At 35.1% G+C, this 23,220-nt stretch overlaps 1 protein-coding gene across 1 annotated transcript in view; it reads right to left on the bottom strand.

The window, feature by feature from the left end:
- SYNE1 (spectrin repeat containing nuclear envelope protein 1) overlaps nt 1–23,220 on the bottom strand; it is a 224,829-nt gene that overhangs the window by 152,999 nt on the left and 48,610 nt on the right. Inside the window, exons 24-41 of the mRNA XM_026044390.1 lie at nt 22,816–22,974; nt 22,238–22,446; nt 21,850–21,958; nt 20,093–20,257; nt 18,832–18,999; nt 17,350–17,526; nt 16,001–16,141; nt 14,817–14,977; nt 11,815–11,965; nt 8,541–8,768; nt 7,876–7,974; nt 6,075–6,262; nt 5,854–5,977; nt 5,329–5,495; nt 3,514–3,667; nt 2,600–3,228; nt 1,819–1,998; nt 265–415 (exon numbers count right to left, since the gene is read on the bottom strand). Of these exons, the coding sequence (XP_025900175.1) occupies nt 265–415; nt 1,819–1,998; nt 2,600–3,228; nt 3,514–3,667; nt 5,329–5,495; nt 5,854–5,977; nt 6,075–6,262; nt 7,876–7,974; nt 8,541–8,768; nt 11,815–11,965; nt 14,817–14,977; nt 16,001–16,141; nt 17,350–17,526; nt 18,832–18,999; nt 20,093–20,257; nt 21,850–21,958; nt 22,238–22,446; nt 22,816–22,974 (3,360 nt within the window). The remainder of the gene's footprint in view (nt 1–264; nt 416–1,818; nt 1,999–2,599; nt 3,229–3,513; nt 3,668–5,328; nt 5,496–5,853; nt 5,978–6,074; nt 6,263–7,875; nt 7,975–8,540; nt 8,769–11,814; nt 11,966–14,816; nt 14,978–16,000; nt 16,142–17,349; nt 17,527–18,831; nt 19,000–20,092; nt 20,258–21,849; nt 21,959–22,237; nt 22,447–22,815; nt 22,975–23,220) is intronic.

The raw sequence follows: 23,220 nt of genomic DNA on the forward strand, positions 1-23,220 counted from the left end.
CAATTTTAGGTGTTAAAATGTAATTTGAAATAGCAGCATTCAGATACACATTAATGGATCTCACCAAAAGCACAGAAAAGATTGTATTCTTTCCTCTTTATCAGAGGCAGTCGGATTGAAATTCTGAGTGTCATTTTGACAAGATTTGACAGTAAGTTCGAAAAAACTTTAAACATAGCTCAAAGGATGCTTTTTAAACAGAAAAATCCACTGAAGTCAAAGATGAGTTAAATCCCTCAAATAAAAATGCTTATAATTAATTACCTTTGATAAAGTTCTCCTGACATCTTCATGATCCTTCCAAACGGATTTGATCACAGAAGCACTGTCGGCACTGTCTATGACTTTCATTACCATTGACTTCAAAGTCTGATATTCCTTCATCAGATTGATAAGAACACAGCACTGATCCTTTCTGAAATGGGAGAAGGCTGTGTCAAACCGCATTGCTCACTGCACTGCTGCTGAAGCAAGAGAGCGTGACATAGCAGTTCATCACGGTGTGCAAGTAAGAAACAGGATGGAGCGGTACGTTATTTTTTTCAGCTATTTTTTGAAACATTATTTTGAGCTTTTAGAAATCACTTGAGGTCCGTACATCATAAAGCACTTGACTGAGGAAAATATATGAATTCTCATCTCATACACAGCAAATCCTGAACAAGGTGACTTGAGCAAAAGGAACACCGGAACTTGAACATAAAGTTCTCACTTCCTGAATTAAGCTGACTGAAAACCACAGTGTAATGCTTTTGGCTCTTGCAGCTCATTTATTTAACCTGTTTCTTTATTATGGAGAATTAGAAAGCTTTTTAGAGAAAAAGGACCAAAATAAAGACAAGCAATGTGAAATAAGTCTGGCAATTTCATCTTCCAATTGTAAGACATACGTGTTGGGATTTAAAACCTTATAATTAACTCATCTGTCATTCTAGTGAAAACAGAACAACACGCTGCCAGAAACAGACCTATTTTTTACTTATTTTTCTTTACAAAAACCTATTTATATTCAGGCAGCGGGCAGGAGGAAAAAACACATTAAATCTATTCTTGGTCTTTCTGCTAGAGAGAACAAAGAGCTCTAAGTGTGTTTTACTTCTGCACTTAAACAAAATGAGTAATCAGAATGATGTAGTTCTGAACGGATGTAACACTTATCACAAAAAAAGCATATGAAAATTAAAAAAGAATATCTGAAGAAGTTTTCTTTTAAAGATGATGACTGTGTATTAAGATCAGGAAAAACTAAGAAGAAAGCTTATTTAGAGGATACCACTGATATACAAAACTGTATCATATCACTGATTATACAATAATGACTGTTACATGCCTCATCCTTTGGGCTGTCAAAAAGATTTTAAATTCAGGAATGAATTCAGATCACTCAATAGAAGATTTTTGGAAATATACAGATAGTACAGAAGGAAAATGTACGCTAGAAAGTACGTTTTAGATAGAGTGACAGTGTAATCTTAACAGAGATTGTTTATTTTCAGGCAAGTAAAAAAGTACACAAGTAAAAGCTTAGTAATAGGTAAAATTACTTTCTTGAAGTAATCATTCAAATATATGAACAAGTAATCAATGAAATTTCTTGATCTTTGGCTTTATTAAAAATGTAATGGGAACCTGTACAAGTATCCTAGTTTATATTGTGACTTTTAAGCTTTAGCTCGGCATTTAACATGTAGTTTCTGGTTTTTATTGGGAAGCCATAATAAATTGGGAAGTAAGACATTAAACCCAAGTAAAAGCTCCCTCTCCCTCACTAAAAGGAGGACACTTTCTTCTATAATTTAAAATATAAGATTTACTTACTTTTCATGTATAGCTTTCTTGGTATCTTCCCACAGAGATTCTAAGCAATTTATCTCTTTGTCAATCACCGGAGAAAGAGTTATATCTTTTTGGGCTATTTGCTTTGCTTTGTCCATGAGCCACTGAAGTTCATGCTGGTGAGAATTCAATTCCTCATCCAGTTGGTTAAAGATCCTTAATCTGCAAGTTAAAATGCAAATTACAAATTTACATAGCTTCACTTTTATGAAAGAGAGAACAGGAGTAAGAAAGGAAGAGTTACTCATAGAGTTACTAGGCATAAAGTTACTTTTTTTTACCCTAATATTTCCTACAATATCTTTTGAAAACAAAGTTTCACCTGTTTTTTCCCTGCTACAATTCGCAGAATGTGATTTCTTTTGAAATATAAATCACTATACAACTACGTAGATGGTATATATACCTTCACCTGACAAAGTGACTTGAAAATATATTCAAAAATTTAATATAATACCTTATTATAGTGTATTTTCAACAGCTTCTAGCACTTGTATAATTTCCAATTACATAAGAATAGAAATAGCTATTTTGTATGGGATTTCTAATAACTGTTTGGAGCTAAGTGTTTTGCTCATATTTTTCTTCTATACAGGCAGCCCACTTATGAAATACTATTATACCTACCTTATAGGTACAAGGACTGATGTGCTTTGCAAAATGCCAATATATAAGGTGCTCAGCAATTAATCTTGCACATATTTCCAGCTCATCAGAAAGTCAAAGGAATGTAGGCAAATGAAGAAGTGCCAAAAGTTTTTACCTTTGCTGGAGTGCTTGCAGTGTTGCCTCCTTCAGACCTTCCTTGTCAGCTCTTTCCTCAGTATCTTCAATGCTCTTCAGTAGCTGTTCCTTCCGTTCCACGAAAGATCTCCGCAAGGCTCCCAGAGCTTCCGCCTCACTTTGCTTGGTTCCCAGCAGGTTTTGAACTGTCTCCAGTTCCAAACACAGATTATCAACCACAGCCCTGCAGGAGGTCCTCTGCTCAGAAATGCCGTGTTTTAGATGATACTGGACCTTAGTAAGGGAACCATCCAAATTGATGGCCACAGACTCCAGCTTGCTAAGATTTTGAATAACATCATTCAGTTCCTTCTCCAGTAACTTAGATTTAGCTTTATCCATATTTCCTGTTTTCTCTAATGTCTGCCTCAGCCGGTGGAGCACACTTGATGTAGCATCGTGGAGCTCCAGGAACACCTGTAGCTGTTCCAGGGTCTCTTGTCTCTGGCTGGTTATTTGTTTTGCCTCCTGGAAGATCTGAAAGCAATCTTCAGCCTTACCCTGCAATGTTTGGTGGTCCTCTGGGCAGCTGAAAGAGCATAGTTTTTCTACATGTTCTTTCAGACTTTGTAGCTGCTGGTTTTTACTTTCAATTTCCTTTAAGTGGTCCTGTGGGAAAGAAAGAAAATATGAGAACATTTCTTTTTACCCTAGTCAAAAGTTTAGAGAACATTTTAGCACTGAACTTATTGGTGCAATAAGTACTACAAATGGGATTCTAATATAAGCAGTTGAGCATTGTGATTTGCTTTGATTCAGTCCCATAACAGAAGTCTTTATGTAGTTACATGAGAGTATCATTTTTCAAGCACAAGCCATGCTAGTTTAGGGTGAATTTTTAACTGAATGCGCAGTACAACCTTTCTGCCTTAAATATTTATGTGCAAAGTTTACCTTATTATGAGATACAGCTAGTTGTTGATTGGCTGTGTTAATTTCTGAAGTGGCTTGTAGTTTGGCGAGGAACTGCTTAATCCAGTCTGAAAAACTGAGGAGTAGCTCATCAAACTGCTCATGTTCAGCGACAAGAGACCGAAGGAAACTGATCCTGTAGGATGTTAGATATAAACATGAAATCACTTGATGTGAATTAATCATTCCCCAGAATCAAACCCACTAGATAATACTACTAACAGTACCACATGGAAAGAAAGAAGGAAAAAAAATGTGAATTAATTTTTTGGGTGTGATTATTACTATGCTGATTTCTAAGCTGGGGAATAACATAACACTGCCTGAAAGTAACAGTTTGACTCTTCCCTGTTTCTACATTTTTATTTGTATCTAATGATAGAAGCACCCCAACACATCAAGGTATATTCCTCATTTTTCCTTTGTAGGGATAGTCTCAGTAAAGATAATGCTACTGATGGAAGTTAAAATTCAATTTTCAGATGTAGCAAAATTTCTTTTAATATCTGGAACACTACATTTAAAAGAAAGTGTGTTATGAATATAGATGGGGAGTAAACAAGGGCTAAATGCTAGCTGTACTGTGTTCAAGGTAACACAGCGTGGGATTCTATTCAGAGGAGTACTTGGTACCTAGCGGAACTAAGCTTTTAAATGTTAATTTTAAAAAGGTCACCAGTTGCAAGATTTCCCAAATGGAATTCTCTGCATAATTGTCAAGATGAAATTCTATGTAAAAGATGGTTATATTGTAAAATAAAGATATTTATAAAATACCTATCTCATAGACATGTCAGGAACATGTCATATTATTTCAAGTACCTTGTAGATAGTAAAAAATATACGTTAATCACCAAAGAGATTGAAATCTAAATCCATGGTAACACTCAGTTTCAAAAAAGGAGGCACAGTCACTGAGTCTAAGATGAAGCAGCAGTCAAACATCCAATTATTTACAGTTGTTATGGCAAACAAAGGCTTCAAGTTGGTTTAAAAGGACAATACTGGGGCTTTGCAAAAGGTAATGCATATAACTGAAGAAAGAAAGGGCAGAACACCTGGAAGTAATTGAAAGGAAGGGAAGTAACACCTAGGAATTTACAATCAACTTGAAATGAAGGAAAAAGTTGATGTAAACAGTAGTTGCTGGACTGTTTTTTGTTGTTGTTGTTGTTGTTTTTTAGGGCAGGGATACAAGCTCGCTGGTTCACTTTACTGCCAGCACAGCAGATGAAAGGAATGGTGTGAACAAAATTATTGAAGGTAGTTTTCATTCACTGCATTTTTGTAAGACATAATATTTCTATTTCATGCTCTCTCCTACAGATCAGGAATTCTCATCCTTAAATGGATCTCAAAAGAGGTTGCTTACAAAACTGGATGCTGAGGATCCAAATCTAGAGATGCAGAAAACTCATGTTTCCTGACATTACACCACAGATTGGTGCAATTTCAGTTGAATGCTACTTGATTCCTCTAATCTCCTGCTTACTCTTTCTAACCTTCCATCCTCATGGATTTTTCAGTTGCTAGGGTACAGATGGCTCACTCATCAGGTATTCAAACCATGCAACCCTCAAATGGTTACATTAAATTATTTGGAAAAATAAGTAAGTGTGAAAATACAATCTATCTTTGCCATTTCTTCTCCTGCATCTGTGCATTGTAACATTTATATCCATAAATCTTTTTCAAATAGTCATGCTGAAAAACTAAGTTTGAGGATCGAAATTTCCCACCTGAACACTATTTACTACCATTGAACATATTGAACAAAAAGCATGAAGGAGCACAAACCTTTTATCAACAGTTTGTGGTAAAGTTTTCCACCTCTCATCTAGCTCTTCAAATTTTTCTTTAACCACTTTTGCACACTGTTTGGAAGCTGTTGGAAACAGTGACTCATTTAACTGTAGTAGGTTTGCATAGACTGAAGCATGGGACTCAACTTCAGCTTGTAAATCCTGGGAACACAATAGAATATATAGCCTTTACATTGGAAATTGCATTACTTTAAGCCAAATAACAATAATAGCACTTTGAAACAAAGGCATAAGCACAACCAAATCCTTAGAGGAATACAGTTCCACCTAGGTCTCATGAAGGTGTTCACTCACAGACAGCTACATCTGCAGCCATAATTCAGCAAGGATTCATAAAAGATCTTTTTCTGCTCATGACAAAACATGACCTTTCCATACAACTCCACTATCTCATGACAATGGCTAAAATCAAGACTGTTTTGCATCACACTTTTTTTTCCACTTTAGCCAATCACAAGAATCGGAAATGTAATAAGAATATCTTTTAGTCCAAACATACCTGTACTGACTGCAGTTCACCTTCTAGTTTAACTCTGTCAGCAGAAACATATTGGTCTGAAGGTCTGGCTGCAGCTTCACATCCCTCTAACCAGCTCAGGAAGGCAGAGAGCTCTTTCTCCTGCCTAACAGAAATAATGTGGAGTTATCAGGTCAGGTTGTGCCCTCCTTCTCACAGACTGTCCAAAAGGTCTGTCATAATAATGGTGAGAGTTTACTCACTTCTGCCACTGTGTGAGAAGAGTCTCTAATACAGCCTGTTTCTCTTTAGCATTTTCTAACACTTTTTCATATTTCTGTTGTAACTGTGTCACCTCCTCACCAGCTTTTTCTTTGTTGGAGACCTTTCGGGCACAGGCTGAGACAGAGCCCAGAGCATTGCTCAGTTTCTCCACATTATGACAAAGATCCTGATAGACGTGAAAAAGAAAGAGGTGTCAGATACATAAACGAGAGCTAGAACAATAACAGTGGTGGGCAAAACTGGACTCTTCCATGCACACCAAAAGCCCTGGATGGTGGAGTCACTGCACAGGATGCAGTTCTCACATCTGGCCTAGACACACAGGCCCCAAAGCTTCCTGATCAGCACCAGTCTGTAGCAGAGAAAGATTTTCCTAAGAAATCCCTATGAATTTCCTATGAGCTAAGGAGAACAGTGCCAGCAACAAAGGAATCAGACCTCTGAGTGAACATGTAACACCATAGGATCATACAAGATCAAGTGCCAAATTCCCTGCCATTCCAATATGTGAGGATGGTCACACCTGTCCCCCATGTCACCACATGGGAAAGATATAGGAACAGTGTCAACGTCAGCCAAATATCTTTTATATGGAAATAGCATCTACTGTGGAATTGACTTGCTGTGTCCCATCTCTAAAGGGCTGAGATTTTTTTTCTTCATGTGGAAATGAATGAAAAATAGTAAAATGAGATACAAAAACATAGATTTGAGACTAATAAAGTTACAACTAATCATTTTGCAGTAATAACAACAGCAACAACGGTTATAATTACAGTAATCATGAAAGCAACACTATACATGAGAAATGTGAATTACACAGCAACAAACTGCTGATGTTTAAATTAAATAATAAAATATAATTTTATACTAAGGCATGAAATCATTGTGGCCTGTCTTCTTCTGTCTGTGGCATGTCTTCTTACACAAAACCTTTGCAAGTAGCTGTCATTAAGTTCAGAAGAAATTTTATGTATATTTCCGCACAAGTAATCTGATTAAATTCTGTACAATATTTTTGTGGAAAGAAACATCTGTGGTAGAAAGAATACATTACATACTTACAGAGAAGGACAAAAACGTTACATCAAATGCCCTCAGATTTAGCCCTTTCTTTTTGGTAGTCTGAACAACCAAATCCATTATTTGTCTCCATTTAAAAAAGATTGACCAAAAAGTCAAACATCCCTAGACTTTTGGCACCACAGATAAAAACCGTCCATTTTTACAGGTACAACTTCATCTAGTCTTACTGATGAAAACTGTGTCTAGTCAGCATAGGGCCAAAGAAAGCCTATTTCCAAGGAAATTTCTCTAACAAGACCCAAAATTCATAACAATCTTCAGGAGAAACACTAACAGATATATTTCTGAAAATGCTTTTGATGCATGAATTCAAACCAAAAACCTGGAGCTCAATACATTCTTTTATGCTCACTTTTTTTTTTTTTTTTCCTTCTCACAGCAGTGAGAGGCTTCTTCCCACTTAGAAAGCATCTCCCTCTTCCACAACTTACCTAAACTGATGTATTTTCCACTTTGCTCCATGGACCCTCGAGAGCAGCCTGGCACCGAGGATGCCTCAAGGTGCAGCACTGATCACAGGGCAACCTGCTCTAGGCTCCCCATGAGGCTGCCTGCCCCAATCTGCCCTGCAGGACCAGGCAGGTCCTTGGCCAAGAGGATATTCCCACTCCCTATTTCACAAGCCCTTTCTGTACTGCCCTGTGCTGCACTCTTCCCAGCTGCAGCACCAGGACTCCCCAGCCAGGCTCTCACCATATGATCCTGAAGGATCCCGTATGTTGCCACTGAAGAGGAACATGATGTAAGGGGCTCGGCCAGCTTAGCTTCAAACTCAGATACTGCTTGCTGTACCTAAGAAGTAAAAGTAAATCAGAGAGTCTAAAAAGAATGCAAAAGAGACACCATGATTTAAAAGGTATTTTATAAGTATTTAGCTCTAAGAGCATTTTATTTATTTATTTATTTATTTTTGTGCTCAAAGTCTACTGAGGTTAAGGGATGCTGACTGCACACAGCTTCTTGCGGCTGGGAAAATAACAATATTCAAATTATTCCCTTGTAATGTGCTTCTATAAACAAAATGAGATTGAGATTATACCATTTCTAACAAGTCTGAATGTGGTTTACCACCGCAACATCTAGGCTAAGAATTACTTAGTCTGTTCAAAATACTTTAAATACTTTTTTTTTTTTGTTCTGTTTTTGAGTGTCAGTATATTAGTATATTCTTGAACCTCCTTTTTAAGTCAATCAAAGCACATATTTACCTACAAATGTTTTGAAATTATCTTTTAAAGACATATATTCTATCCATATATTCCAGTTCATGTAATTAGTATGACAACTTATATTCCATCTAAGAAAAAAAAGAGGCAATTCTATACATTGCTGGAAATGAAAGATTTTGCATTTTCTACCTGTTTGAGACTTTCTTCATATTTCTGCTGTGCTGATGCATTCCCTGTGATTGTTCCTTCCAATCTCTGTGCATGATCTTTTAGTTCTTCCCAATACCTTTTGACCTGAGTCAGTTTGGCTTTAATATGTGCACATTCTCCAGAGGTAACAAATTGTGATAAAGACTGGGCTTCCTCTTCTAGTTTGGGAATTCCATTTATTTTGTCATCTATTTCTTTATTAATAACCTAAAATGTAAAGTAATAGCATATAATGAATTACAGTAAGATTTTATTTTTATCTTTGTATTTAAAAAATAATATCTAACTACCTTCACATAATTTCCTTGTTTAACTATGCTGCTATTTTTTTTCCATTAAGAATGAATAAGAGGAGAGTTCAGTGACCATTTGAAATAACTGGTAGGAAAGTCCTTCCTGCAAGCTTCCTTTTTGAAAAACAGCCTGCTCTAAAAACATCATTTATAAGAAAATGAATTACAAGAGGCTGAGATGCACAGCTTCATAAGCAGACAAAATAGTTGACATTTTAGCATCTCCTGCTTCACAGTAAATCAATGACCAGTGTTCTTCAAGTGTTGAAACAAATATAACAATCACCGAGATAAAAGAAAAAATGGAATATAACTCAATGTCTTTGAAAAACTGGATCATAACAATTAAGCATTTAATAAGTTTTAAAGAAAATAAATCATGCCATGAATTTAAAAAAAAAATACTGTGGTATCATAAAGTATAAATTACACCGAGGCATAGAGAAGAATTCACCATGAAAAAGGATTGGTAACAGTCTATGGCACTTTTGGTATATAGCACAGACTTTTTGGTCCATAGCATAGAAGACTTAAGACAAACTTATGATATCTGTAACTATTTATTCATTAAACATTGAAATTGGATTTATTTTTTTCTCCACTAGTGAGTTATTTTCATTGCTATTGATGTGGCATGTCCACAGATCTCTTCTTAAGAACAAAATACTCATTGAAGAAGGAAATGAAACAGGTCAGAGCTCTTTTCAGAGGTGATGATAGGATGTATATGTACATGACATTAACTGAAAACTTTCTTGAAAATGCACTCATGTGCATCAAAACTCTTGACCTCCTATTATAATTGTGATAAAAATACAACAGCATCTTACTCGCTATTACATAGCTCAGGAGCAGCTTAGTGCAACATACAGAGACAGAATTAGAGACTGACGGTACTAAAAATGCATTGCTATAAGCATTTATAGTTACTTTTTATGCAATATATTCTGAATTAATTCAGGCCAAAAAATACCCTTTTTTCCCTTCTCATGAGTATTGGATTTACAGCCCTGAAGCCAACATTAGCTAACAAGGCAGCAGATAGAAATTAGGCAGTACTTGCTTACTCCCACACTACTCTGCTAAATTCCCTCAATTATATAAGAGAAGGTGGATAATTGAGGCCTTCAAACTTGTTACCGCTAATGGCAGCCTTGGTACTACTTGTGGTAACTGTCATCGTGTCCACCAGAAATTCCTGAAAAACGGGTAGGTGAATCTTGGCTTTGCTGAGGCCATGTAGGCTTTGCAAAGAACTTCAACAGAAACAGTGTTACTGCTAGAATGTATGGGAAGTATTTTCACCTTTCCTTTTTGGGGGTGAGGGGGAGGATTAGGCAAAGCTGTCGTACTCATTTTTGTCCTTATTTGCCTCACAGTGTGGTACTCCTTACTAGCATGATAGATTTGAAATTATGAATTCAGTATGTTGACTAGCATTAAGACACAAATAAACTCTTTCGGAAATATACAACAGAATGTAGCATAATCTTGCAAATTAGGCATTTAATGATATAACTTAAGGGGACCTTTAGTTGTGTCCAGGTATCAGAGCTTAAAAGATTTGATTCACATATCAAAGTGTAAAGAGTTGCAATGCAAATGAATGAGCAATATGTTCCCTAACCTTTCTCTGGAGTATTTTCTCTTATATTTTCAATGGGATAGTCATTAAGATTAGCTGGTGGCCATTTTCTTCCTGACATGACAGTTAAACAATGAAGAATCTTGTTGGAATTTTCAGTAAACTTAGAATGCAGTGTAATAGCTACTATTAATCTGGGCTCATAGAAAACAACAATATTTCCACAGCAGTGCCTTGCATAGACTAATAGGACTGTCATTAGGCATTATTGTGATAAAGATTTTTAGTCTATCCTGTAATGCTTTATTAATATAATTTGATGTATTTGTTTTCTCAGCTGTCAAACACTGGAATCTCATTTAGAAGTTAACAGGTTAGGATACATGACAATGTATGCAAGTGGAATAGATGCATATATACTATTTTGAAAGAACACCACTTATGAATTGGAGTAGTCATTAAACAAGAACTCAAGCATTGAGCTTTTCTTCAGTGAAGAAATGAGGAGATTTTATTTATTTGGTATATGTAAAGTTGTCACCAAATTAAGAAGAGGAAAGTCTGTTGATAAGCTGTTTCAATCACATGAAACTTGCATTATGGGATACTTCAAAAATACTTCGAGGTCGGGTCCATGACTGCAAGCAGTTCAACAGCTAAATACTTTCTGAAGAGCAGGGAGGTCAAATTAAGGAAGTCACAACGAACACAAAGAAAACCTATGCCCCCTTGAAAACATGCAATCTCAGAGAGGGACAATTTATCATGTAAATAAAATCAGCCCTTGAAATAGCTATATTTGAAGTCAATGTGCATCTCACACCAATAAGGAACTAAAAGAATATGTACATAGAATTTATGTGCAAATACAATAGCAATAACCAATATGCAGATTTGTAAGCTACCCAGAGCAACACAATTCTTTATTGTTTCAGCAAAAGAAAAATACATAAACCAAGTTATAGCTGTAGTTGGCAATATTAAGTCACATTCTATATCAACTAGCTGATGTACACTTTGTAATAGAAAGGCTGTCCACACTTTGTATTTAGGTAGACATTTTGTACATCAGTAGTGATTACTCAAAAGAGGAGAGTATAACTTAAAAAATAAATTTTAATCATACACAAAAAGACTTTATACAGGCAAACCAAACCAAAAAGCAGCCTAAAAGAATCTTCTTTAGCTTATGTAGAAGCTTACTGCTTGATATTTTTGCGTATAAAGTGCAGCACCATTACACGGGGATAGTTCTAACACGTGAATCTAATGTCTTTTCTTCCTTTCAGGCTCTAGCGTCTCTAACACAAAGATGCAGACTCTTTTTTTTTTTTTTTTTTTTTTTTTAATGTTAAACATAATGAGAACCAATCACCTTGATTTGGCTGATCTGTACGTCCAAAGGAGATGATGATATTCCCAAAGTTTCCAGTTCTTTTTCTTTTTCAGCTATCCAGATGGACAGAGCTTCAAAATTATTGCCAAAAAGATCCCACTTGTTTTTCACCATTTCCATGCTTTTAATACTAAAATTAACCAAATTAATTAGAGAGAATACTTTAATATAATGAAACTACTTATGTTCTTATTAAAATAAAATAAAAAATACAACTTATTCAATCTACAGGAGAGTCATTTTAAAAAATTTTGGGTTTTGAGGACCAAAATGTGTGACCAAAGTTGAACTCACTTCTCTTTTATACTATGTCCACAATTATATTAACCTTAGCGGCAGTACCCAGGAGTGAGAAAGAGTACAGTTTCCTTTATCAGCTGTGCACCAAGAATCTCACAATAGCAGGAACAGAAAGGAAACACAACAAAAGTGCCATTTATATGAAATGAGATGGAATATTAGTAGATCAGATACCTTGAAAAGAGATACCTGAGTATATAGATGATAGTCATTTAGTTAATAGAAGTAACAACAGTGTACTATGGATATACATGTAACCAGCAAAGCTTCACTATTTTATTAAATTTGCTTTTTATAAACAGTGGCAATCTGCTAATCCTACAGGAAGTCTGTGTTCTCTAAGGCAATGATTTCACATCAAGCCATAGAATCAACAACAGATATATCCTAACCAAATCCATATATTTCAATTCTTGGAAACATACATTTTAGCTATGCTAAACAGAAAGAGATGTGACTGATTCTTATACATTCTGGACAGCAAGCAAAGTACTCTTTCTTTGTCACAGATAACAGCTCTATGGCCCTTAAAATATTTATATAAGACCTAACAAAATTAACTTCTGGTATGCAAGTTTCTGTTCCTGTTAAAGTAATGTAAGGAAACCAGTGGTAATGTGAATCTGACATAGAGCTTGTAAAACATTATTTTCTGATTCAATAGTAATAAAATTTTATCTGAAAATTCTGAATATTACAAAATGCCAAAATATATTTTGCTTGTAAATATAGCCTTAAAAATCACTCCATATTATAAAGATTTGTTTTCAATATTGGTGTTCTCTTTTTTCAATAAAGCCAGATAAAGCTTTAAGGAAAAAAAGTCACCTAAAATGTTAAAATTCACCTTCAAAATTTTTTACTTTCAAAAATAAAAATTAGCAATGTCAACAGCTATTCACTAATAAAAGTATATACAAATTTATATCTGGGTTATTGTATTATTTGCAGAAAAACAAAGTGCAAAAAGATTTATCTTAAATCTAGCCAAAGAATAATACAGTTGGAAATCAGAATCACAATCAAGGGTCTAATTCAGAGGCAGAATGATTGAAACCCTCTGTCTTTGTACCTAGCTTCCCTATAGTTGTAAGAATTCTGCAGATTGTGAAGGACCATCTTGCTAAGCAGCTGATTGTAGAGAGCTGCTTACCTTTTTTTCACCCCTTTCTTGTTTGTTGTTTCATTTTATTTACTTGGGAAAAACTTCACTTTACTTGGCCAAGAGTTTTATTAACGATGTGAGTTACAACACAACTCTCATACACTAATCACATTCTCTACAGAGTCACTATAGATATTGTATGTCTTGCAGAAGAGATTTCTGATTTTTTTTAATTATCTCTTGCACTGCAATAACATACCACAACCACCTCCACATCTAGGTGGCAAGGGGATAGCAACAAAGACTTTTATTTAAAAATAGATGCCACATTTTTGAAAAAAATGGATGACGGAAGGATGAATCTCTTGAATCAAAAAATTATTCTGTTTTACTTAGGAATATAGGGGAAAAATAATGTATAAAGGAAAACAGCATGTAAGGTATGATCGAATTTGATTACAAATCAACAGTAGTTCATATTTTAGGAAGCAAAATAAATAGATCACCAAGCACAAATAAGGTATAGCTGCTACAGAAGCTAGTTATTGTCCATCTTAAAATTGTTATTTTCCTCAGGGAGAAAAAGGCAGCAGATTAAAGTGAGGGTAGTCTGACAGTGGTGGGTAGGGAATAAAATCAATAATGCTACCATTGCCTTTGACTAGCATTTATATGGAGATTGTGAATTGTACTAAGTCTTGTAAAGGCAAATTCATCTAAATAGTTACTCCACTGTGAAAACATAGAAGTGGTATATATCTCCGTGACTTGTGAATCAAATCTAATATATTCAAAAACACTACTTTTACCCATATATCTATATACACACACCCATATACCCATATAAGTGTGTGTGCATATATAATATAGATATATATTTATGTGTGTGTGTATACATGCGCACACACAAACACACATTTATATATATATATACACACAAAATAATAATGACAGCTTAAGCTCTCAATTGTGAAAAGGGATGAAATTTTTAAACACTGAAAGTTAAAAATATTTAAAGGATTTTGCAACATTTTCTTGGAGTTTGGAAAACTTTCCATTTTAAAATGAAATTTAGCAAATGATGCCTTATTTGCAGCAGCAGAAAAGTTTTTGATATTGCCGATGAAATAAAATTTGGGCATTCAGCTAAGATAAAGGCACTTTTTGACATTCCTATGAAGAAAGCGAAAAACTGTAAAAGCTGAGGCAGTAAGTGTTCTGTTTTCACATTTTCACTGCCTTTTCTTTTTTTCCTTTCTGTAAGACGAGTACTTCAAGTATAATCCTAATTATCATCCTTTGTTCACAAGCTTTCAGCTGGGCCTTAAAGATAGAACTCTGATAGGTTAACTGCAACTACATTTTTTTTTTTTAAATAAGTATCAGCAAACAAAAGATTTTGCTTATTTGCACATACTACCCATCTCGCATATCTTATGTTATAATCTGGGTTATTAAGCCACAGCAAGCTGAAAGTGACAGAGCTGACGAGACAACACAAAATGTTGACGGGTTTCTAGGCATCTAATACATTCTTATAGTGGGCAGGAAATACTACAACTTGTTAGGAACATACTCTTCTTCAAGACTAACTTCCACTTTTTTCACTTGTTCTTGGATTATTTTTGCCTGTCGCTGGAGGGACTTCTTGTTCCTTGAACCAAGCTGTATCTCAGAAGAATTCTTCACCAAATTCTCAGCCTGCATTGCCATGGCTTCAGTCTGTTTAGACAGCTCCTGTATGGATGAATAATATTAATGTAAGTGTGCACATTTTCATATAACAGAGAAGGATGTAATTTATTCACCTGTAAAATATTTTTTCTTGGTGCTTCTGGTGAAAGAAAGTATTGCATATATGTACAACTTGAATGTATAAATACACAGAAGCAAATTCAGAAGAAAGATGTCTTCAAATCCCAGCTAAGAAATACTCATTGGAGTAAACTAGCACAAAGAGAACTGAAGCTATTTGTCTAAAAGATTTTAATTCTCCCTTTGCAGTTTTTTTCCGGCAACTCTTTGACATAAATCTACCAGTGAATTGTATATAATTAAATGTTTGTGGTAATCATATGTATTTAGTTTATAGATATAATCTTTTACATGAAAGATTTATAGAACCCTTTACGTGTGTAGCATCACATGGCTTGAAATCTCACTTCACTTAGCAACCGTTATATCACATTATATGCACATGCAACATGACAATGGATGCTGAGAACAACCAAGATAGATACCATTTACCAGATTCATCAAGGGTTAAGGAAAACCAATCACTTTTACTACTTCAATATTAGTAAACAAAGTCAACTGGGGCCATTCTCTGGTATTAAGAGCAAGTGAAATGAATAGTGTTCATACAGCAGAAGTATGAACATTCCTTCTGCTCCTAAGGGCTAAGAGAGCACTAGTTAGCAAAGGCCATGATAAAAAGCATACAACAGATGATGACAGGACGGTGCTTGAGACCATCTAGTTTACCAATACAGACATGATCTTGCTGACCATAAAATGGGAAGAATCACTTCATCCTCTTGAATACAAATGATTCAGAGGTAGGTTTGGATAAGTCTTCACGATCTTTTAACAAAATAACATTTTACCTCCAAACAGTCTACACAGGCTCCACTCTGATAAAGACTTACATAATTTGCAATGGCCTAACAGAGAAACCATGCAAAGACTAATGGTAGTGTGCTTGCTACACGTTAACATGCAAGGCACAGTGATAGCCACTGTACTTCACACAGTGAATACCTTTGTCTGATCCAGTTCGGTGGTGAGGCTTTCTAAACTGCTAAAGTTTAAGATACGTTCAAGTGCAGAGCTCGCTTGATTAAGATACTTTACTACTGTTTCTTTGTCCCTTTCAAACTGTTCCCATTTATTTATTGTGACCTGCAAAAAAAAAAACAAAAACAAAGACAAGAACAAACGGGTGGTGGGGAGCACAGAATTTCATTTTGAGTTACTAAGAAAGTAAAAAAGGAAGAATGTAAATTATAAAATACAGAATTTTCTCCTGAAATCCAGGCTACCCTACGCAGGAAATTGTAATAAATTCAATAAAAGAGAAGTTTTTTGAGTTTTCAATCTGATTGGCACTGTGTTACATAGAACAGCATGGTGGTTCTCACAGGTGCAGGTAATATTTACATCTCAGCTTGGTACAGAGTATGAAAAGTATGAAGTAATGACTACAAATGATTATACTTATGGCTACTGATACTCAGCTATTCCTTAAAAGGTTTTCAAGGTCTTTAAGTAAAAGACAGTAAAATGGTAGGAAAAATGATAAAAATAAGAATCTACTTGTTCTTTCTGACAATGAAGAATTTGGATAAATATATATTTAGTTATTACCAGTAATGAGAATTTTGTTGGAATTTTGATTCTGAAGTAAAGCAAGGCGCAAGTTAAAACTTCATGTAACATTTCTTTCTTTGAAAAAAATATTTCTATCAAGAAACTCTTACAGTAAAAAGTCATTTGATTGCTTGTTTTTCATTTATTTGGGAAGTAATTTTTATAATTTTAAATATTCAAAGTGGTGGACATGTCCAATAGCTGGATTGCCATTCTTAGAGAAATGTAAGGAAGAACTTAGGTTTAGATCTAAGTAGTTATAAATTATAATGCCAGTTCAGACAGTAATTTATTATAAAACCTGGGGCATGTAATTTCTCTATGTCTTCTTTCTTCCTATTCTAAATTTTAAGATGAGAGGGAGTATTTCACACAGTCCTTGTGAGGATAATATTTGCACTGTATCAAGTGTTTTATATCCAGCCCAAAAACTCTCACTAAAGGATAATGCCACGTCTAGAACAGTCCCTCTGTCCCTCTACTGTCCCTCTAAAATTTAATTCACAGATGCCTTGCATGCAAAGTTACACCATGGGTTCTTTATTAATTCAAACGGTATCTAGCAAATTCAATAAGTTTTGATGGAGATACTGATAACGGAAAATCCCAAATAATATATTTCAGAGGGGAAAAAGTGAGCTCCAAATTTTTGTGGCAACTTTTTTCTCTATTTAAAAAATAAAAAAAGGAAAAAAGAAAGGTTAAAGCATAATTTTTATTCCTACATGCAAATAACCCACCTGTAACTGTTCTTCTCGTTTCTCCATTGTCTGCTCCATGTTCTCCAATGTTCCTTCCAACTTTTGTAAATCTTCCTGCATCGTGCTCGGCAGTCCACCTTCAATCTGCAATTGTTTAGCTTGCGAAATCTGCTGTTGCACATCTTCCCTCTTTGCACGGATTCTCTTTGCCCTTTGCTACAGGGATTCATTCAACAGGAATGATATATAGTTACTACTTCTTTTTAGATTATTCGGGAAACTGGCACACAAGAACATCTTTCTGCATTTGTAGGAGTAGGCAAAGATGGTAACAAATAAAGAGATAAACTCTAGGAAGCATTTAGGCAAATCTCATAAATTTATAGAACAGATTACAGGCAATTCAGAGGTTGCATGTACCCACAATGGCTATGGCACACAAATGGCATGGAAAAGGCAAAAAAGCCATTCATTCATAGCAATGTTTTAGAAAACAGAACTACAACAACTGAGCAATTGAAAAAGCAAATCACAAGTGCATGAGCTCCTCACAAGCACCACAGTCAGCTCGGCGCTCTTTGAGGCACAGACTGGAACTTCGGATTGATCAAAAAACATGCATTCACTAGCAAGAGACAGACATCCAAATTACATAACTGTTCCCTCAATACACTTTGGCTTGTAACACTACCAGAAACTTCTGAGACTATATCCCCTGTCCTTTCCTCACATGCCTGACTCATTGCTTGTTTTGCCAGGTGAACTTCTTTCATAAATTTTTGTTTTCACCATACCAGCCTATACCAAAAGAAGAGTCTGAACTTAGGGATAAATCAGCTAATCCTTCTATCTCTCCTTTGAATGATAAGGATTGCAGAGTTTTAAAAATAAATTTTAAAAATACATGTAATAGTTTTCAAAAACACAAAACAGGACAAAAAAAATAAGTAGGACATAGTAGGACAGTAAGACATGTTTTGCCTCACAGAAATACAGAATAATACCAAACATTCACATAATGCCCAAACATTGACAGTAAATTATTCTTCCTCAGCAGGCCTTGAAGTTACTCTCATATATTTCAGTATAGAGCTCAAGGCACTTTTAGTATGCAATGCATATGATTTACCATTATTGTAATCCATAGAAGTTTTGATCCATCATTCTTGCATAACTAGACAATGCTTGCAAAATTATAATTTTAGCCATTAGTTGGAATGTTGCAAGTGACTGATTCCGATTAGGTACATACAAATAAATGTATTTATACACATTTAACAATGGTTAAAAACACAGAATTAAAATATTATCTCAGACTTATCTCTGGACTGCATTTTTTTTTTTGTTAAACTAGGAATTACTGTTAGAACATTGACTAAATGCCATTTGCATTAATGATCCTTGCAAGCTTAAATATACAAAACTCTTCCTATTGGGAATAATTTAAGTTACAAAATAAAATTTGTACCCTATTGTGTACATATTCAAAAAAAAAGACAAATGCGGACATGATTGCCCTACCTGATGATGAAGTAGTAGTTGCTGAGCTTGTAATAAGCTTTCTGTATCCAAGATCTTTTCAGCCTCTGCTTGGGCTTCTTTAGAGTTGGTGATTAACTCTTCGATAGCACTCTTAACTTCTTCTTTGTATTGGACACAGTCTCCAACAGTGCTTAACATCTTTTCAATCTATAATTATGGATAAGTGTAAGCATATCTTGTCAAAGGGCACATACTTTATAACAACACAGTAAATTGTCTAAATTCAAACCATTTATATCTTCAGCATTCTTAGCATATGCCTAATATTATGTTGGGAGAATGACTTTAAATTATAAAACCTATAGTGGAGACCTCCTCGACCCATTTAGACATATTCCTCATTACATTGCAATATGGTAAATGGCTATTAGAACACAAATTTCCACAACTTTTCAGTTCAGAGAATTTTCAAAGAATTTCATGGAGAGAGGACCTTCTCTGCATTTGGAACAACTACAGTTACAACTCAATGTCTCCAAAGGAATCAGCATTAGCAATGGAACTTAAAATCTCAATTCTCATTTTTTTTTTCCAAAGAGTTCTGTGCAGTCTTTTAAGTGTAAGATGTTCTATGCTTTTTTATGATCTTTCCTTTTCACTGTGAAAACTGTCAAGGAATAAACTCCCAGATCTTGATGGTTCAGGGGATTCTACTTCTTATCAGTTAGAAATTCCCCATGATTTCATCATTTCCAGCATCTGATTACCATTCTGAATCTCAGACAATCACAGACTTTCCCTGAAAATCTAAGGCATGCTGCACAGCCTTAACTTGGAGAAACATTGTTTCTGTCATCCTGGGGCTTGCAAAACTCAATCTTCATACCTAAAACTTCAAAGTAGTTCCTTTATTATTTCAGTTCAAAAGATACATAGATCAAATTATAGCTTTAGCTGGCAAAAATAATATCATGTTCTATATGCACTAAAATATACCACAATTTTGCTAATGTACACTAATAGGTGATTTTTAAAAACTCATGTTACCATTTGCCTCAAAATATAGAGATTTTGATTCCAGAAAAATTTATGCATTCCTATTCTTCAAAGATCCATTATCGGAAATCAGTACTTCTATCCAGTAGTCTTAAGGCTTTTCTGTCCATCGAATATGGAATTTTTTTGTTGATTGCAGTTTAATCAAAACACACAGCAGGGAACTTAAGCTTGTGAAACCATGACTGATGTCATTTCATATGACACTGTAAACGGAGAATTCTTCCTGTCCCCCATACTGTACCTCCGCCAGTGAATCTAGGAGTCCCTTGAAGTCACTGGAAAGCTTACAAAGCTCATCATCTGTGTTTTTGGCCTCCAAATCAGGGCATACTGCAGTCAGAACAGCAAGTCTAGATTTCAGCCAGCTGAGATTTTCTCCTTGCTTGTTAATATGTTGCCTAATTTCCTACAGAAGTATCAACAAAAAAAAAAGTATTTTCTCAAATTAAAGTATAATCAATGAGTAGCTTTCATGGCATCAGTTCCAAGACTGATAAAGAAATACTGTATTTCTAGTATTTCAAGATAATACAAAAGGAAAATTATTTAAACTATTTGCAGCCTCATTTAATTCCATTCCAATTAAGGGACAGATTTTTGCACTCAACTGTACAGATATTATATGACTATCCAGATATTATATGGCTAATCCTTGGTAGAGGATTTTTTTTCTGACAAACTTTAATACTTACCAATAAATATAAATATGTAAAGTATATACTATCTATACATTTCAACTTCAGAAAATTCTTACTTATAAACGTAATTTGTTTACATCTCAAATGCTACCTTTCCTGAGCATAGACTTTCATGTGGTGTAAGGTCTCATAAACTTCTTGATATTTTAAATAGCTATTTTTCTTCCCTTTTTCACCTAACAACTGTTATATCTTTGAGCCAGCGTGGGTGAGAAGCTACCAGCAGGGAAACTAAATGAGCTTTTGGAGTAGAACTCCCTTTATGGATGGTCTTACTTGTTTTTATCAAAGTCATCCTAATTACATTTCTCTGCACAGTTAGCAGTCACAACCTGCTAATGACTTTCATACAAAATCCCACACTATGTTACTCTTTTTTAAACGCACAAGAAGCAAAAATTCGTAGGTTCCAAGAGACAATAAATTATTGAATGAAACTAATTTAACTGAAGGACTGACAGAATGACTATGATTTAGTCTAGAGACATAATCGCTCTCTACAACTACCTGAAAGGAGGCTGCAGTGAGGCAGGAGTTGGTCTCTTCTCCAAAATAACTACCAATAGGACAAGAGGAAATGGATTCAAGATGCACCAGGGGAGGTTCAGGTTAGATATTCGGAAAAAATCTTACATTGAAAGGTTGTTGAAGCATTGGAATAGGCTGCCCAGGGAAGTGGTGAAGTCACTGTCCCTGGCAGCATTCAAGGGATGCGCAGATGAGGCACTTAGGGACATCTTTTAGTTGGGATATTTTTGAACTGTTATTGGTCCAGTTATGGTTGGAGTTGATGATCTTGAAGGCCTTTTCCAACCCTAATGATTCTATGAATATTCAACTATTCTTTCATCCCTATCACTCAACATTGCAAAAGTGAATTGTGGATTTATCTTCATCTTCCCTATCATAAAAGAAAAGTGTTATTGCAGAAGATTTTCTTTCATGCAAGGATATAGTAGCTTGACCCTTCAAAAACATCTCATCCTTATGTTATCTCATTTCCTCACATAACTCTAACAGTGCATGCAACAGAATTAGAGGCAAATCTTCAATCTTGCTACTTCTGTACTATTATGTTCTGAATACACTGGTAAAGAGGCCTGGCATTCTCTAAATCATTAAAAGCAGGAGATTCTGCCACATATTGCTACATGAACAACTCTCTTTTAAAAATACATAAGAATAACAAGAATCAGCAGAGCTTTATCTGCATAAAACAGTTTATACTCTAAAATAGTTGCAATTACGTCCAGGGTGCAAGCAGCAATGACTACAGTTTGCTGCTAGGCCAGGATCTTACCGCCACAGCTGCTTTAAGTTGCTTGTATCTCGTAGTATCATTGACACTTTGCTTTATCTTCTTTATCTCTCTTTCTGCTGACAAAATCCAATTAGCCAATTCAGAAAATCTGAAATAAAATATCACATAATGCAAAACAAAGAAAAATGTGCCAAACTGTAACCTTTTAAATTTAACCTTTTAAATTTAAGCTAACAACAAAACTCCCAGCAGGTGACTGTAATTTGTGGAATTACTATATAAAGTACAGCTTTTTACCAGAAATTATCAACAGAGTACTTATCATTCTGTATGGGGTTTTGATCTGTAATGTTATTCAGAAGAATGGACATGCGTAACTTGCTTTAGGCAATGTTCTAGCAGACCCTGCTAGCAATTGAACTGAGACCTGTTTTTATAGCCCTTCCACTTCTCAGAGCACTCCGTTAACTTCACATATGTGCTATCAATCTGAGATTTAAGCTCCTTCAGAATTCTTTGGCTGCTTTCCAACGTGGCCCTCGCTGGATCAGAAACTGGCAGTTTTTGACACAACTCTTCTATTCGCTGTAGCCTCTTCTCACACAGGTGGTAGGATCCCTTGTCACCGAAGAATAACTGTTAGAAGACAAAACAAAAAATAAAAACAAAACAAACAAAAAACCCCCAATTTTATAAATAGATATCACTGTGTGTGTGCATGTATGTGTATATATAAATATATACACTGTATGCAAGTACACACACACACACATTATAAACTGTACTAAGCAGGTCATGCATATCAGCATGAGGAGATTAAATTCAAATTAAAATCTTTCTTAAAGGCTTAAAATTTGATCTTATTTAGTTGTGCATGTAGTGTTTGGTGGATTAAATCAGTTTTTAAAACTGATAATCAGTTTAAAACAGTTTTGTTTCTCTTTCATTGAGTTTACATGCAAATGTATCAACACAAATGTCCACTTGGTGGCCTATGATTCATACCTTGTGCTCCTCGATCATCTTTTCATTGCCTTCCCTGGATAACACCTTGTTCTGTCGAGCTAGTTCTGCTTTACACTCCTCAACTGTGACCAGGAGTTTGCTTTTCTGCACTTCTATTTTCAAATGGATCAAATGATACGGGGCTTCTGTCTGCAGATCCTACATGTCCCATAGAGGCAATAAAAAAGTCGAAGATAAAACACACTACCCATTACCTCAGTGTGAAGTTACTACAGGTAAATTAGATAGGAAGCACTAATACAGAAAGCCAACCTCACATGTGCATGAAAAGACAGGGCATTCTCAGCACTCCTTTAAGGAAATAAAGTAGTGCTGTTAACTGTACCTGCTAGACTTATCTTTACATTTAGGACAAATATTTGGTAACTTTTGATCCAACTTTGT

Source organism: Nothoprocta perdicaria, unplaced genomic scaffold, assembly GCF_003342845.1.
Source record: "Nothoprocta perdicaria isolate Ctin4 unplaced genomic scaffold, notPer1 scaffold_36, whole genome shotgun sequence".
Lineage (NCBI taxonomy): Eukaryota > Metazoa > Chordata > Aves > Tinamiformes > Tinamidae > Nothoprocta > Nothoprocta perdicaria.